Source organism: Diadema antillarum, unplaced genomic scaffold (genome assembly GCF_040938485.1).
Source record: "Diadema antillarum isolate AM-2024a unplaced genomic scaffold, OU_Dant_1.0 scf00000183, whole genome shotgun sequence".
In the NCBI taxonomy this organism is placed as follows: domain Eukaryota; kingdom Metazoa; phylum Echinodermata; class Echinoidea; order Diadematoida; family Diadematidae; genus Diadema; species Diadema antillarum.
This window is the reverse complement of record NW_027271072.1, coordinates 1,034,639-1,052,982: the sequence shown is the minus strand read 5'-3', so window position 1 is coordinate 1,052,982 and position 18,344 is coordinate 1,034,639. Positions and strand designations below refer to the sequence as shown.

Genomic DNA, 18,344 nt, shown 5'->3' with positions numbered 1-18,344 from the left:
GGAGAAAATCCAAGTTAAAAGAACAAAAACAACAGCAACAAATTCCAGAGAAATTCATGTGTGGGAGGGGTAGAGTGGCCATTATAATATCACGCAGTCCTGAAACATGCCAGGCAATATGTTAATGAATATTAAAGACAATACAAGAGAATGAATACTATAAACCAGGCAACTAAATCAGAATGTGAATTATAGATATTCTGCATTGTATGTTTACACTCTGTAAAGTTCATGCCTTCACAAGCTACCACATGGTCAATACAAAGACAGTCAACCAGCAATTCAATCCTGATATACTTTTGAGTGTTATGAGTTAATCATATCTGCAAAGCACTTCCCCATTCCTGTTTCTTCCATTTACCTGTGAACCATACCTGATCCTAACTCTAGTCTCAGTATTTTGTGCACAACAATCCACTTGTAATTGTATATCGTCCTCTATCTGGCAGACTGTGGTCCCAAGGAACATTGTGCAACGATGCAGGAAGGAAATGGATGCCGACACAGGCAAACAAATAAACCGGTAATGTAGGCACTTAATCATGTGCGGAAAGATTTTTTTCTTCTTCTTCTTCTTCTTCTTCTTCTTCTTCTTCTTCTTCATCTGTCTGGTGGTTGACTGAATTGTTACATACAGCTTAGAAATCTGACACCGCAAGAAATTCCACAAGCAATCATCACATGTCATGTATACATTTATTCGTTTGCACACTGATGGAATGATAGGGTACCTAAGGCAATACAGCCATGGAAATTACGTATGTACTACCACAAAATGATATGACATTGCCAGAATTGCCGCCCAAAATTGATGACTCATATGTATAAATACATATATTCGACCTAAAGAATCATGATCATCACTCAACAATTCCATTTAAAAAAATACATCCTTCTCTCGAGACTACTGGAGGGTATTTTTAAAAACAGTCACCCAGGAAATGAAAGGAAAATCATCCATTTCTAACTCCCTTAAAGGGGAAGCCCATAGACTGACGGAAGCACAGACCTATTCATTCACGCACACAGAGCAACGAAAAATGCTCGAAACTCAAATTTATGAAATGGGGGCATATCAAAGCGGGCTTCTGGAGTTGCTGTTTTGCACACAGGAGAATGCTTCTTGCTAGAATAACAGAGGTTGAAAAGCTTGACCTGCACAACCAACTTCCCTCAGCAATGGGAGAGTACGACAGAGAAAAGGAAATCAAGAATGGGAATGCAGCGAAGAGAATAGCACAGGAAGGGCAGAGAAGACTCACACAAACGGGCAAAACACAGACAACAGTTCGTCGATTTGATTGTTCTTACGACAATAAGTTCTCTGTATTTGTAATGAGGCTTTAATTGGGGCCCTCAAAAGAGTCTATTTTAGTAGTTTATACAACTGTAGAGTCTCGCAAACATGATGCATATAGGCTACTGTAAAACAAGGAATGTTCGCGTGCATTTCAATTTCGCGAATTTCGCGAGTGTCAAGATTTGCGAAATCAAAATGCAAGCGAGAGTTCTTGTCTACACTATATGCATTGAATGCCAGTGGCAGTTCGCAAAAATTTCATGCCGCAAAAAAGGCTGTCGGCTCCAATTCGCGAAAAATTCATGCCACAAATATACCATGTTTTACAGTATACACTATAGGCAAGACTTCTCACTTTGCTTTGCTCATGAAGTACCAATACTGTCCATGTTCTTCAGAAGACATTCATTCTTCAAAATGGTGACTCTTTCACAATATACAATATAAGTCCTATATCACCGAAGATACATTATCATACCTTCTCCACACTAACTGACATGATTCCTTCATGAAAATTCATGCAGGAGCATACATGAAGGTCAGTATCTTTTGTGCGTGCATCAAGTGGTAAAGTCCTTACAAGTGACGTCAAGGTCATATCCAGTGAGACGGGCTATTCCAAGATCTCCATGGATGCTCACTAAAGTAAAATGATGCAGGAACTTTTATACTGTCACCAGTAGAGAAAGTCACTCTAATTAAACTTTCACTGATAAATTTGTTACTACTACACTGTACGCTTTAATCAGTTTCATTCAAATGATTTTTCCCCCCATAATTTATTTAAGTTTCCCAACACATTTGATAGTAATGAATGTCATCCAATCTTCAGCTTTACTCGAGCACACATTGACCCGTTGAGGATGGGCTGTTTATGCAACAACACGCATTTCCATAGACAAATGCCGGAGTATAGGCCTACTTGGGATTCGTCCTCAATGGGTTAAAGACACTATAGCAGATGTACAACTTACTGCAACTGGGAAAAAATATTGCCAGCTTTCATCAGTTTGTAGTATGGTATCATAGCTTTGACCTTCTTTCACTCAAATACCTGCTCCATATTCCTGTTCCCACTCCCTCCCCTCCTCCCCCCTCCCCCATCCCTCCCACCCCCTCCCTCCTCCCTTTGAATTAAAGGACAAGTTCACCTTCATAAACATAAGGATTGAGAGAATGCAACAATATTAGTAGAACACATCAGTGAAAGTTTGAGGAAAATTGGACAATCGATGCAAAAGTTATGAATTTTTAAAATTTTTGTGTTGGAACCGCTGGATGAGGAGACTACTACAGCTTGTGAGTCATATGCGTACAACAGTATAAAGAAAATGTAAAGAAAATTCAACATATTTTCACTTTTTTCGCATAATAAAAGAGCACTTGACTTGCCTCTTTCTAAAGGCAGGGGGAATAACATTACCCATAACATTTGCCGATAACGAGTCGGGGGAATGTGTACTTTTTTCAAAAGATGAAATTTTGTGAAATTCTCTTTATATTTTCTGTATATTGTTGTACGCATGTGACATCTAAGTTATTCACACATTGCAGTAGTCTTCTCATCCAGCGGTTACTGCACAAAAACTTCAAAAATGCATAACTTTTGAACGGATTGTCCGATTTTCCTCAAACTTTCAATGATGTGTTCTACTAATATTGCTACATTCTCTCAATCCTTATGTTTATGAAGGTGAACTTGTCCTTCAAAGACCTTGTAGCTCTATCATGGTGATACCATGCAATGGGAAGACTGGCCTGACTTGGATACGTTCAGGAATCCCCCTAACGAATTGTGTACAGTCGTATCAGTGATCTTTATGCAAGTACACACGCAGCCTGGGAATATTGACTGGAGTCGAACGTTACCAATGAGCGTATGCTTCGATGCACATGGGCCTATTCGCTGATGGGCAATTCTATTCTGGCAGATCTGCATTATTAATGGTTTTCCAATGTACCCAGAAGACAGCGAAAGAAGATCAATTCAGCCGGACCACCTCTCTCTCCACATACTATTGGTTCTTATAAAGACCCTATAGTGCGGGATTCATGGGTGGCCCAATTCGCTGCTCACCGGGGTACATTAGAAAACTATGAATAGCACTGGTCAGCAAATACATGCACCAAAGAGTACACTCATCGGTAACGGTCGACTCCAGTGGAGATTCTTCGGTTGTGTGAGTACTTACTGAGAAATCAGTGATAAGCTGTACACAGTTTCGTACGGGCGATTCTCGAATATATATCGAAGTTGGGCCAGCCTTCCTGCTCCACGGATCCCAACGCCATAGGGTCTTTAAGACTTTGTTTGTGACTGAGCAGTGTGTATCACTTGGGCCTCCTCGCCAGCTGCCTCCTGTTAGTCGGGATGGAATATCATGAACCTGGCAAGAGACCCCCAGAGCCGGGCACCCACACAACTATATCCATCACCCTTGATGACAGGGGATGGTGTCACAAGGGCAACATCGACTTGTTTGTCAATCATGGGAGGAGGAAGAAAGACATCTGATGCAAACTGCATGGAGCTCAGGAGGTCAGGGTCCCGCCCACTCTTTGTTGCTTCTGTTGTTGTTGGTTTGTTTTTTTGTTTGCTTCTGCATTTTTCCAAAACCCATATGATAAGCCCATTTTGGGCACTTCACAGAGGTTGGCATGAAGTTCAGAGAGGCATGTATGTTGGTTCATTCATTTAGTGGCAGCAGATGCTCAGGAATGCTTTTACTGCCAAATTCAGAGCCTTGACGGGAAGAAAAAAAAGCCAACAGGAAATCGTCAAGTGTTCACAGGTATTCGTTTAAAGAGGATGTGCACATTAAGACCACAGAGAGAATACGTTGGTGCAGTGCACAGACACAGCAGGGAGTAATAGAATAAATATTTATATGATCCATTTACTTTCAGTTCTTGGATGAACTGCTCATCAGCCATCACATATTGCATGCGACAAACTCCTTCTCACAAAGTCGTCCTCATGTTGGGGTGAGTGACAGGCCAGACGGCCATATTGAGCACCGGTCCTTGTCCTACTATCATGGACTAACATTCACAAAGCCTGGGTCTCATCGTTATGATGTGATTGGCCGTCTGGAAATCACAACGGGCACTAACCCCAGCATTGCTATAAATATCATCATTTAACGCCTGTCTGGCTTTCATGTTAAGAATGGCGCTCCACAAAAGAGGCGCTCATTTCTCAGCCTTCGTGTTCATTGCCCTCGTTGTGAACCTGAGGTTGGCATTCCAGCCTTGAAGTCCCCGACTCAAATAGTCCCCGTACGACACACAATACAGTAACAGATGCAAGCATTTTAATAGCATAAGAACACATTACCACACAAGACACATCTTCGGCCTTTCTTTGAACATATCTCTTTAAATATTGTCATGAACAATCGGTGGCTTTGATATCTGGCAAATGCCTCAAACTAAAATCAGGGTTATAGTGCTACTTTTTTTTAATAATATTCATCAGTTGGAAATACATAAATTGTACCTCTTACTATCACACTGCAGTTTAATCTCTTCTTTCACTTCAGCGCAAATGTTGAATTTCACACATCCAGTTCATTTCCATCGCCATTTTTGCCTCACAGCTTGAATTTTCACACAGCTTTTACAGTAATGCTTCCCTAATTCTTTTTTTTTTTTCATCTGCATTACTCAGATGAACACCCTGGGAGAAATAACAAAGTAATTTCCCCCAGCCATAATGAGAAGAGAGGCTGAATCTCCAAGAAATGCATGAGCAAACAAATTATGATGAGAGTGTAGTCCAATCGTTTTTTTACCTTTATTCTCACCAGCTTGGCCGACTTCATTCCTCGCCCGTGCATTGAATGCCGCTTCGCCAACATTTTCTGCAAAGGGAGGAAGGGAAAATAAAAGAGGAAAAAGCTCACATTAGAAAAGCAGCTTTGTCACACTTAAGCTGAAGTACTTCTCTAAAAGTCAACGATCCCAAGTAACATGAGCTTGTCATGGCCATGCATCAAACCTTGAGTGTTCAGCATAAACAGGGACAGTTATTTTTTTCCAAGGACTCCACAGTCCAGGCAGGGTTACAAATCAAACATTTGGTCTGTAAATTTATGCATCCACAATACTTTCGATGCACATCACGTAGTCTCACCGTACACGTATGGTGGAAAGTGCCACTGAAATACGACAAAGGATACCAAATGCTTTCTGCAATGATTACAAAAAGGACAAACTACTCTTCCGTAACATTAGTCCATTTTCATTCAATCAGGCTAATGATCATAGTGAAAGCAATAGCCTACTGAATAACAAATGCCAAACTACAGCTATCTTCAACAATTTGAAAGGCTACAGTGTATGTGTACATTATTCATATGTTTTGATATACATTAATCTGATGAAGAGGGACAGATTAACAGGGGGTGGGTGGCAAGAATGGACAAACAACAATTTATAATTGCTACATCAACTATTTAATGCAGATCCAATCAGATTATCAAACAACCTTTTCATTACCTAGCAATTCTATAATTTGTTCCTAAATACACGTTGTAGGAAAGTTCTGACTTGTTTGTTCTGAATGATTCACTATTGCAATTTACTGTGATATCATGGAAATTATGAATTACAGAAATTGATTTATTATAAGAACATAATGTAACAATTCCACTTTCTTCTTCTAGATGATTATGTAGGCCTACTAAACAATTAAAGAGTACCATAGGACCTACTGTACATAGTGTGTACATATCGTCGGTTGAGAATGATAAGGGCGTTAAGTTGTCACAAAACCCATAGTGTTCGAGACAACTTACAGTGTAGCGCCCTTCTCATTCTCAACAGACGATATGAGGACTATTTTGTAGTATATTGTACCGTTGTTTTTGTGCTGATTTTGTTTTCTTATATGCACCTTGGTAGTCAAGCTTATGATCTTGACATAAATTTCCCAGCAGAATTATACATCCTCTTCTTTACATAATGTAGTCAATACAATGGTGCAAAAATTAGCATATCAAAATCCTATTCCATGTGATTTAATTGTTGTTGTGTTTTAAAGAAAGAAGAGAAAGAAAAAAATTGGGGCCCTATACAACAAATAATTTTTTGTATCAAAATGATTTAATTGCCTGGGGCTTTCTGTAGTAGTGCATATAACTATGTACTGTACATGCGAACTCACATTGTCTACTTTTTTATGGACATGAACTATAAATGCTGTACAATCAACGTCTGCAGCATGTCCAAGTTTATTTTGTCCACGACAAGAAATGGTGATTTTTCTGTTTTAGATTGTCTATAAAGAGCTTATATCAGGCACTTTCTCTACATAACATCATCAAAACTGAACATCATCGAAACAATGTACAATACAATGTAGAATGCAGTTCTACGGTATTATGCCAAATGCAGTCTTCGTGTACACATGTTAATGGACAAATCTTGGCTTAGAATCTGCACTGGTAATCTGTTTTTCACTCCACTAAATCTGCTCGAAAAACTCTCCCGCTGAAGTTCACACCCTCGTCAAATGGGCCACCGAGGAGGGTTTGTAGGCTTTGGCAGAGAAATTCCCCTCACAATACAAGAATGAGGAAATCTGACGATGTGTTGTGTGGGTAAGCTAAAGCATTTCACGCATCAAAAACATTGGACAAGCCATGCTGCTGCATGGGTGCATACAACCCTCAAATTCTCATTTGAAACTACATGTATTTGTTTACACAAAGTTTTTTTTTTTTTTTAATATGTCCAACAACCACAATAACTGAAAATCTACAGACAGTGACGGCTGCATGTTACAGTTGACAGAGAAAACACTTTCTTCTGCAGTTGTCCTAACCATTTTGCTCCTGCGATGAATCATCATGCAATTGTACACCCACAATCACAAACAACACACGGCACATGTGGATACAACTATGCAAGCCGCTCAAAGACAATGTTGCTGCCAAAACCTCCAGCAGAAATTATGCCGGAGGAGAAAGTATAGTCGTCAATATCAATCTACTATATACGTATGCTACTCGTATGGGGTGTACGGCAGGGTACAGCTTGGCTTCGCGCCAAGCAGGTCATTAATACTGCACGCTTCCTTTATAGGGAGAGAGAAAAGGACAGTGCTTGGCACTGATCCCAGTAGTGGCAAAGTTGTGGTGTGTCACAATTAATAACACTCGCAGATGTGCCAAGCGCCACATTGTAAACATGAACTAATGGGACAGGTATCTGTGTACATGGAGCACACATTTTCCACTGAGTTTGTATTTCACCCATGTTCTTATCAATACTGGCTCTCACGTACATTGTACTCTTCCACTTAAAACTGTCTATACTAGGTACATGTACATTTCTGGTTTTGAGCAGTATAGTGCTATGTCGCGTGCAAATAATGCCTTCTTAATGGGCATTACTCAAAGCACCCTTAGCCCATCTTCAGAGGGCTACTACATATGTGGTCTGAAAAGTAATTCTTGTAAACTGTATCATCCAGAACAACATTTGCTTCATCAATACTGCTTTTTCTGTGTAGCATTATCTACAGTTCGTAAATCGTAGGCCTACATGTGTACAGTACAATGTTGCCTAATGCATGTACTGTACTTTGTTAAAAAACAACAACAAACACAAAACAATAAATATCCATAATATTTACAATGTGTGTTGCATTGGAACAGACATATATAATCTCTATGTAGGCCTATGCAGGTAGCGTTTTATATTGATCAACAATTCTATCTTGTATGAATATATTGTCCAAGTATGATACAGATATATCCAGCTCTAAAATGGGATTGCAGCTATAGTGTATTTTCAAAACAGGAAGTGTGCACAAAGAGTTGACAAATACATTGCATTTCCATTCAACTACTTGTAAACCAGATTACCCCTCTGTATGAGTTATACTTACTATTTAGATAGTTAAATCTGGATGTCACTGTACATTCATTTTCATCATATGCATCTAAAGAAAACAAAGAATTTCTCTCAAAATAATTCTAAGACATGCACAAATTCATACAACTGATTGGGTATCGTTGATTCTGTGGGATTATAATAATGGCATTTTATGATAATGATGGACTATATAGTCCATCATTATCATAGTAAATTATGTAATCAAAACTAGTTATTTATACTTCAATGTCCGTGGTAATTATTCATGCACATGTGTACATACCTAATTACATATACTGTAGATGAAATTGCATTCTACAAATGAAGTTTATGTACGTGCAGTAATAAATCATTGCAGCTCTTGCGCCATCACAGTTTCAGGGACCAGTACAGGTAGTGTACATCTGCCTACAGCTATTACCAGACCACTTCTTACATCTCTGCATTCCATCAGGAATACCTCAGATCATGGGGTACGATGCACATAAACAGCTTGTTCAAGTTGTAGATAATTGCTTAAACACCGTGTAAACAAATTACTGCATGAAGTTCACTGCTCTCTCCACTCTGTACTGGAAGGTGAAATTGCTGTAAAATTGCAGCATGCCTCCAGGTTTCTTCTCACAAACAACCCCTTGTACTCGGGTGCAATGAACCACCTTTCTTATTCATCTCTATCAGTGAGAGAAGGGAAGTACATTGTAAGTGAAATTGATTTTGACAATACTTGCGCTCATGCCACTGGCGGGCCTTTCCATCTCACCCTCCCTCTTCTCCCCCCCCCCCCCCCACCCCATGTCTGTTTTTGCCTCCACACGTTTCTCTGTCTCTTTGTATCTTTCTTTCTCCTCCCTCCTTCTCTGTCATGCTCTATCTTTATCTGAATGTCTGTCCGTCAGTCTGTCTCTCCTCTCTCTGTACATTATCATATATCCTCTCTAGTTTGGAACCCATTGTCCACTGCCCTGCATGCACGCAGTGTGATGTGATTATACTCCCCGACTCCCACTTGTGCATCTGGCGGGGGCTGGCTGCTTAGGATATGAAGGGAAGACCCATTTTCTATGACCCAGGTCGACGAAAAAGGGCACTTCAGTGATCCCATCCCCCCAACTCCCCCCTCCCCCCCCCCCCCCCCCCCCACCCACCCACCACTTTCATCCTCTCGGACCAAACAAAGGAATGCCTCTAGATGGACTCTGTTGTCATGAAGAACGGCCAGGGTATGAAATTCAGGAAGTGAGAATTGGATTGTCAAATGCACTAGTCAAATATGCCCCTTAGAAGAAAATTCTGTGTCAGTTCGGGAAGAGAGAGATCAGAGGGTGTTTGTGTCTTCATGCTAACCGACACAAATGAAGGCTTTGTAAACATACCAATAGTGTCTTCATCAGAGCATGCAATTTAAATCACATTTACAAGTAGGGGATTCCGAGTGGAGGAAATATCATCAAATATAGGCCTAAAGTATGTTTTATTGCACACAAAATGTACAAAACATAGAGTGACTATGACTTACTTCCACAAGTTTTGAATGTAATGTGGGCAAACTATTACATAATGGGGGGGGGGGGTGTAAGTAAATTGTCACATTCCCTTTGATATCATTCAAGTTGTAGAGTACATGTAATTCATACTCAGAAAATAAATTATGTTCCTATAGAATATAATGCGATGCCAGTAATATTTTACACATGGAACACTGCCAAAAAAAAATAAGCTGCATGTACATAAATTGTACATCCATAATATTCATACCAACAATTGGGATATCATCACATTTTCTAATGTGAGCATGCACAATGCACAACTGTACAGTATACATGCCAGTCCCACATGAATATGTCTCTACAAGGAATGTTTCTGCATACATGTACATTGTACATGAGTCATTGGCATTAATGACATGCTTCTGTAATTTATTCGATTAAATGTGTTCATCCACATGATCAAACTACACATGATTGAAACAGTTTGCACACAACCATTCTGCAAAACATTTAGTTAAATGTGTCTTGTCTTTTAATCGCTGAAACCTAAACATGGATGATAGGCCTACACTTGAAAATTGTGTCTTTAAAATTTCGCAGTCAGTACCAGAGACAAAGGAAAAATAATGGGAGCTACATGTAGATTCAACACAAATATAAATGGAAATATTATTTCAAACAGGACAGACTGTTCATTGACTGCTACAGTAATTGTTGAAGTTGACACCCTGGTGGGGAGAAAGCATGCTATTTCTTGTACATAATTGGCATATTATGAATGACATGATTTGCATAATAATATACACAATGATGTAAATTGCACACTTCATATTTCCACTGCTTGCCTTGGGCTATATCACTATAAATTGCAACAAAGACACACCGAGGTGTGATCAGTAGCCCACTATCTGACACTGTATGTTTGCTATTAAAGGATAATGAATGTGGTAGCAACATTGTTACAATGCAATAAATGATGTTCCTACAGTGTTAACAACAAGCAAATTGATTTGATCTCTTTAAAACATGTACAGTATACTTTTCGCGTATCTACGAATATATTCTACAGGTGTAATATGTCAGCCTAATTGAATGGTAGTGCATACAATGTACTCTCAAACAGAATGTACAATCCTACATCATGCTTGTACGTAGGTGTGTACAGTGACAAGAACTGTACAAACCACAAACCACAGTGTACACAGCACCACAGTCAATGTGGCATGCCTTGCATTGCAAGCTACAGTTGTGCGAATGGGAACTTCTAACATTAAACCCCGCATCCTGCGCAATATGTACGAACTGGGCTTCCCTGCCACTGTGAGTTGGATGCATTCTCAACTTCATGACATTATCGTCATAGGGAAGTGGCTCTTAGGACTCAATTAGAAAGGAAGGTACACGTGGCATTGGGGGGGGGGCATTTTTTTTTTTAATGTGACCGTTGGATATTATACGAATGGAAGGGCCTGAATTTGTTTTGAACACTACCAGTGTAACTCCCAGCAAGTGGCAAATAAAAATTGTCAGAAAACCTGCATGATGACCGAGTAAACAACTTTAGTACTGATGAAATATACACATTTGTGCTTTATAATGACAAGCTACAGGTACGTACAGTAGCATAGTAAAATGCAGGCATACAATTCAAATCTGCAGCAGTACCCGGTGGTGATCAGCATTGGTACACTGCAAGCGATTTTCTTTTTTCTTTTTTCTTTTTTCTTTTTAACTTGAAAAGCTCTCTCTCTCTCTCTCTCTCTCTCTCAGAGGCGAAATAGGAAATGTAAATGAATTAAAACACTTGAATGAATAAAAGCAGTCATACAAATACCTGGTGAAAAAAAAAGAGTTGGATAAAAAAAAATGACAATCTACATTTGTGCATAACACTTACAGCTGCTAGTGTGGGTGTAACAACCCTCCCTGTAGTCAGGGAGGTGAGAGGACACCTCCCTGCTGTAGTTCAGATCTTATCAAATAAAAGTTCTCAAATGAAGGCCATAGTATTGATATGTTTCCATTACTCTAATACTTTGATCTGTTTGTTTTTTATTCTACTGTTGAGCTTCTCCTGAATCTATGCTCTTTAATATCTTTACTTGTATTATAGAAGGATAACAAAATTCATTGAAACATTCATAAATCAATATGACTTCACTGGTAATTCCTTTTTTTTCCCTTTTTTCCTATACAAACAGTGAAAAGTTCTATCAAATTCATTGTGGGTCCAAAAGAAGAGTTAAACAAACAAATCACGACAAAAAGCTATAAGAATAGCATGAACACTAGCTAGAACTGAATATCAAAGTTTTGCAAGAAGCAAGGACGCAAGTAGGTCATAGGTAAATTGATCTAATTGGTCAAGCATGCATGGCCTTCCCACTGAATTTTTTAGGAATTCTTAACTCCCCCCCCCCCCCCCCTTCATGGTTCTCATGTGTTTTCATCTCAAATCTTGCCATGGTGAGCAAGCACTGGCCACCCAGGGGAAAATGCTTCATTGCCCAAGCAGCAAGAAGTAAGGTACTGGTACATTTAATTCCCCCTCAGAGGTTTGTAGGCGGTGGTTCAGCAAACAAACACACAAATTTACATACACATTACACATGAAATACCTATCTATATTCCAAAATGATGCAAGTATGCGAGTATCGATAAACACACAACAGTAAACATGGCTTTGTCCTTTATGTCCTGTAGAGGCACAACGCCTCCCATCCTACGATGTATTCTGTGGTTTCCTACTGCGCCCAATGATACGGCGCCCAATGATACTTCATCAAACAAAGTTAGAGACGTGTTCATTGTTTGGCACTGGAGGAGTGTCACAATAAAATTATTAGATTCTAAGGAAAGGGTGGTATCAGGAAAATTTTCTGTACTCAGTCCTCAGTCAAAAGGCCTAAAAGGTGCTGTGCACACTGCATGCTGACGTAAGAGTCTTATGGAACAATTTTTTTTTTCTGTGTCCTTAATTACCACACATTCCAATGTGGTGAAGATAAGTCACAGTGCTGGTACTCAGCTTTTATTGGGACAGTGTACTGCAGTCAACTTTTACCTATGTTTTCATGGATCTGCTGATAAATCACGCTCACATTTAGTTGCTTTGGTATGTGTTTCTTTGCTTTGTGTTAAAAATAAAACAGCATTTCCTTTCAGGAATAATTCTCCTTTAAGCCTAGATGCACACACACACACACACACACACACACACACACACAAATATGATACATACAGTATTCGGTACACAAACACACACATACACACACATACAGCAGTAAATGCTGAGTGTATGTATCTACAATACAATATCTGTACCATACTGGCAATCCCTCACATTGCCACATGGGTAACAAACATGCAGAGGACTGGTACTCAGTTAGTACATGTTGAAGGCATTATCAAATCAAATTATACATGGCAATCCCTGGCAATAATATGAAACAGCTCGGATTTATGGCAATGTTCCTGCCCCACCTATCAGTTATTTCCTGTGTTCAGCTACGCACAGGGACAAAATGGACATTGCTGTATAGCCCAGAGCACAGCATGGGAGGGTTACACCATACACATACAACTGTACCAGTAGTCTCTTGAACTGTAAACAGCTATTTATAACTCTGGTCAGTAATATCTCACCATACTGCCCATATGATGAGACCACATCCTTTTCCTCTCTCTTTTTAAAAAATTTTTGATACCCATTTTGTGACACTTTGGACATTAAAGGGTGTGTACAGTTCTGGTCGAGGTGAGGATTCAGCTTTTAACATTTTGCGAGATATTCAGAAACTACTCTATGAGATGTCACAGAGCATGCATTTCTAAAAGGTATCAAAAGTTGATTTGATGAAAATCAGTTTTGAATTGGCTGAGATATCCAAAAACAAGGTGAAACAAAGCGATCGTAATAAAGTTGTGGCATGTCGCCTTTTATTATCATCACTTTTTTGGATATCTCGGCCATTTCAAAACCAATTTTCATCAAATAAACGTTGAATCCTTTTTAAAATTACATGCTCTTTCATATTTCATAAGAGGTTTCTCATTATCTCACTTAGAAATGTTCAAAACATGAATCCCTTACCTCAATCAGTACTGTACAGTCCCTTTAAAGACACTTCATCAATTCATGGTAATGTATAGGGCCTATATTGTGCATTTAAGGGAGGTTTTATTTATAAATTTACTCTCTTTTTTTGGTGAAAGTTAAGAGTCAACTGATACGTTATATTTACAAACTTTCAACATGCTAAGATACAAATTTGTGCAATGGATAACATATCCTGAGTAGCAAATCAGCAAGTTTTCTTCTGTGAAAGAAATGTAGGGCCTACTTATTTCTCCTTCCATCTCTGAGAATATTGATTGTGAAATGAAACACTTGCGAGACTGCATTGCTAGTTCTAGATACCCATATTATACCACCGCGTACATGTATATATTGTACAGTTCTTTGTTTGTTTTGTTACTATTTTTCTCTTTGCTCTTGTTCTCCACTGCCACCACAAACCTATAACTGAGGCCAGATGCTGTTTTGGCATTTGCATTGTGTGAGCCCTAAGTACACATGTATACAGTATTCCATTCTCAGGCCCTAAGTGGTTCACAGAGATAAACAAGGAAATGTGCATAATTTACCTGCTGCATCTTCTCGAAGTCTATTCGCCTCCCGCTCTGGATGTGACCGTCGTAGTGAACGTGCCGGTGCCTCTTCCGAGGTGACGTATAGTCCCCGGCGGGGCCAACGTTGGCAACAAAGTGGATTTTATTGTCTATTCTCTTTGGGGAGAGTCTGCAGAGGTGCTTTGGCGGTGAAGTACTAAACTGTAGAGGCGACGACGACTTAGTGAATAACTCCTTAACCTCCTCGTCACTGGAGCTGGACACTTCCCCGTTCCTGTTCCAGTGGTTCACCTGTGACCACTTCCGTTTCTCCGGCAACTGTCTCTCTATGCAGGCCAGCTCCTCCTCCGAGCTGTGCCTGTCTGGCGCGGAAACGAGGATGTTCTCCGAGGAATTGTCCTCCAGCGGTCTCGGTTTTGTGGCAAGCGATGGGTACTGGTGGTGCAGGGGGCCGGAGTTCGGGGCCATGGTGCCAATGCACATTCTCCTCTCTAAACAAAAAAAATTAGGAAACAACATTATCTTTTTAAAAGACATATAGCTTCTATGTATTACAGATTCTATGAGTGAGTGGGCGTGTCAAGCACTTACTGAAACTTCATGGCCGCTGAAATTTGGTTTTAAGAGCAATTCCACACTACAGCTGTAGTTCAAGTTGGTTTTGATGACCAGGGTAAAATACACAAAATATAAACAAAACAAAACAAAACCCCGAATGGTTGAGGTTTCACCAAAATTGGTCTTACAGTCAGAAAGTTCTTATATTCAAATTTTCGCTCAACAGTGGTATTGATAGCACTCAGCAGTCACACACAATCCACCATGACAACTGTTTTTTTCCAAATGTTGATGGAATTTCAGCTACATAGTATTCCATACATGTCTGATTTAATACTTCTATGAATTCATTAAAGCCAATTTGAAACACTGTATGGAATTTCACTCTTTAATCAGTGAATTCTCATCACTGAATACGCATTCAATTGGCTAGAAGAACAGTGATCCAGTGTGTATAGTACATCATTTGCTCGAAACAACAGGGGGCTGTGCCAAATGCAGCAATACATGTCACTGTGTCCCTGAACCTCAATCATGATACTGTCAGCAAATTTTGGGATTAATCAATTTACAATAACTAGGAGGAAATGATGAATGATCGTGACTGTGCGCATCATTTTGTCTAGTTTAAAATAGTGAGATCATTTGTCACTCTAGATTACAATGCAGAGGAACAGATAAAATGTACCTTTGAAAAGTTGTTCAACTTCTTGGTTTTCCTCTTCAGAATCAGTATTTTCCGTCTCTTCTGCTGTGATCTGTTTGGGCAGAAAAATGATAACAAAAACAGCAATATTAGGTCAATCATTAGAAACCATAAAAGTCTGTAAAATTGAAGGTTGGAACTACAGCAGTTACAACAGTAAGCTTTACACTAATTACGGCATAACACAGTGGAGGAGTTGCCATGCCCTCTGGATTTGAATAATTACGCACGTAGGGTGATCGAGAACCACGCATAACTACCTGCATCATTTGTGGGGAATTTATTCAGCATTAGAGCATCATAATCACCAGTTTCACAATACAAGGAAACGCTTTTCTGACCACAGTGGCAATGGCACCACCAGCGCCTGCCCGCCCTCCCTCCCATCAACTTCACAACAAAGGACGTAATCAAAAGGGTCACTCTTGTTGAGAGGCATCAACTGCGAGAGAGAGTAACAGCACCGTAGGTCCATTATGGGGCCTAGGAGCAATTTAAAGGCCTATGCTAACAGAGTAGAGGCAAATTACAGGATGCCAAGCAGTTTGTACCTGTCTTGTAAACAAGTCACATCCCTAACAACTGCAATTTATATGAAGGAATAAACAGACCAAGAGGGGTATACTTCTGTACAAAAGAAAAAGGATAGAGAATGGGGTACAAACTATTGTCTGTTTCATAAGCTTTAATACTCTAAAAGTGGATACCAAGCCCTACAAAGAACAAAACAACAATACAAAATTCCCAAGTGATGAGTTTGTATGCATAATATTACTCCCTCACTTTAAATTCAGCGACTGCATAGAAATCCCCTTAACTCAAGCCCAGGCAGAGGGATTTAATAGCACTGTGGAAAGTGTGGCAGCTTTTCATGTCTACGCTCCCCTGTTTTCCCTTTCCTCACTCTCCAAAGAGCAGCTTATTGCAGATTTATAGTAGCTCCGTGGATGGCATGAAGCACGGACTGAATGAATAACATTGAGGTCCATGGCACTTGTTTTTTGATGGGGCTGAAGTAAAAGCCTCTTTCCTTGCCAAGATCTGACCTCTGTAAATCAACTGCTGATGAAAAGAAATCAAAACAGGCCTCTTCTCTGAGATAGAGCTCCTTGGCATCTTAGGCATGGAGGCCAAATTTACCCTTGGTTGTGAGCATGGATACTTCCTGCTATCAATAATTACAATGTACCCACTATTTGTAATGTTGTAAACTTCACAGGGAGTTTGTAGGCACTGAACATTCTCTATCACCATGCTTGACGTAATGCATTTGCCTTTTGCATGATATTGTCAGTAAGATGATATTCCGCCACAGCTTATCAAACAGGAAATGTTATTTAGCAGTTCCTAATCCAGATGACCTCTGCACCATGCAAATTTTTCTTTTGAACTATTAAAGGCAATTGTCACACACTTTGCATATTGATTTGCAAAAGTCTTTAAATACAGTAGTTGGTGATGGCGTTCATGTAAGTTGTATAGTTGATAGTGATTGGGCGCATAAAGTAATTTACCAGTTTCTCTAAAAAGAAAAAAAGACCAAAAAAAAAAAAAAGACAAAAGAAAACATTGATCGACTACCATACAATAGGTTCCTAAAACCAAAACCCTTGCTGAAAAGCTTCATTGGGTGCATTCATGCCACACTACATGGGCTTGCATGAACAGTGAGCATGTTGAAAGAGGAGGGGGGAAAAAAATCAATGGACAAGTCGAAGTCTTGGGTATCTAGGCTGCATGCTAACAATGCATTGTAGCTGCATACCATTGTACTAGATCTCATTTACATAGCATCCCAGTGGGAGCAAACACCAAGCTGTTCATGGCAACTGGTAGAAATTAAGAACAGCATCAAACAGATTTGCTTATAAGAGCATCATGGTAATACCCTAGTCCTTCCACACATTCAATGAAAGACAGGTGAGGCATAGAAAAACTAGGATATTATGTAATTACAAAAAAGGAAAAACTTAAATCTGACAAACTTCAAAACATCACTACAGCATTTCTAATATATGAGCTCTCCTTAATAGGTTATGAATACGAATAGGCCTACAAAGCAAGTGAAAATTTCTCTGGAACATTTCAGTGCTGTATTAATTATGTCCTTACATTTACAAGTCAGATAGAGGTACAGGTGTTGGTACATGTTGGCTACCCACACTATTCTGATTTTGCCTTAATTGAAGTAAAATTGAGGTAAAAATGAAGAACAGAACAAGAATTGTGATTTAAATTATCAAAACGTAGCATTAAATTCAACTACAATATAAAGTACATGTATGCCTACAATGTACATAATGTGTACAGGCTCACAACTAAAAGAAAAAAATAGAAAGGGCAATATTTGATGACGAACACAAAACATGAAAAGCCACATGTTTGCTGACCAATTTTGCAAAGTCAACACACAGACACACATTTCAAGACCACAGGTCTTTGTTAGTACATGGCTCACACGTCATGGGTCTCTCCGCTGTTCCATATAAACTGATTCCTTTTGAATCGGGGATTGGGCAGGTGGTTGTTTCTCCAGCCTGCCTTTGCACAAATGTAAATGGCTGTCATTCCTGGCCCTGGCATGCCTTTGTTGCTAGCCTATAGTATACCGGTAGTACTATAGTAGCAGGAGGGCTTACCGAACCATTGCCAGGATTGTACATACATGTATACACTTCCTGATGCCCCAATATGTGAGTACGATACAATGGGAATGTCCAGGCCAGGTATGAAAACTCGTACACACAATCAATTCCCAGTCTCGAATATCTAAATT

At 39.5% G+C, this 18,344-nt stretch overlaps 1 protein-coding gene across 1 annotated transcript in view; it reads right to left on the bottom strand.

The window, feature by feature from the left end:
• LOC139723253 (uncharacterized) overlaps positions 1–18,344 on the bottom strand; it is a 41,709-nt gene that overhangs the window by 21,816 nt on the left and 1,549 nt on the right. Inside the window, exons 2-4 of the mRNA XM_071634511.1 lie at positions 15,551–15,620; positions 14,320–14,795; positions 5,095–5,163 (exon numbers count right to left, since the gene is read on the bottom strand). Of these exons, the coding sequence (XP_071490612.1) occupies positions 5,095–5,163; positions 14,320–14,795; positions 15,551–15,620 (615 nt within the window). The remainder of the gene's footprint in view (positions 1–5,094; positions 5,164–14,319; positions 14,796–15,550; positions 15,621–18,344) is intronic.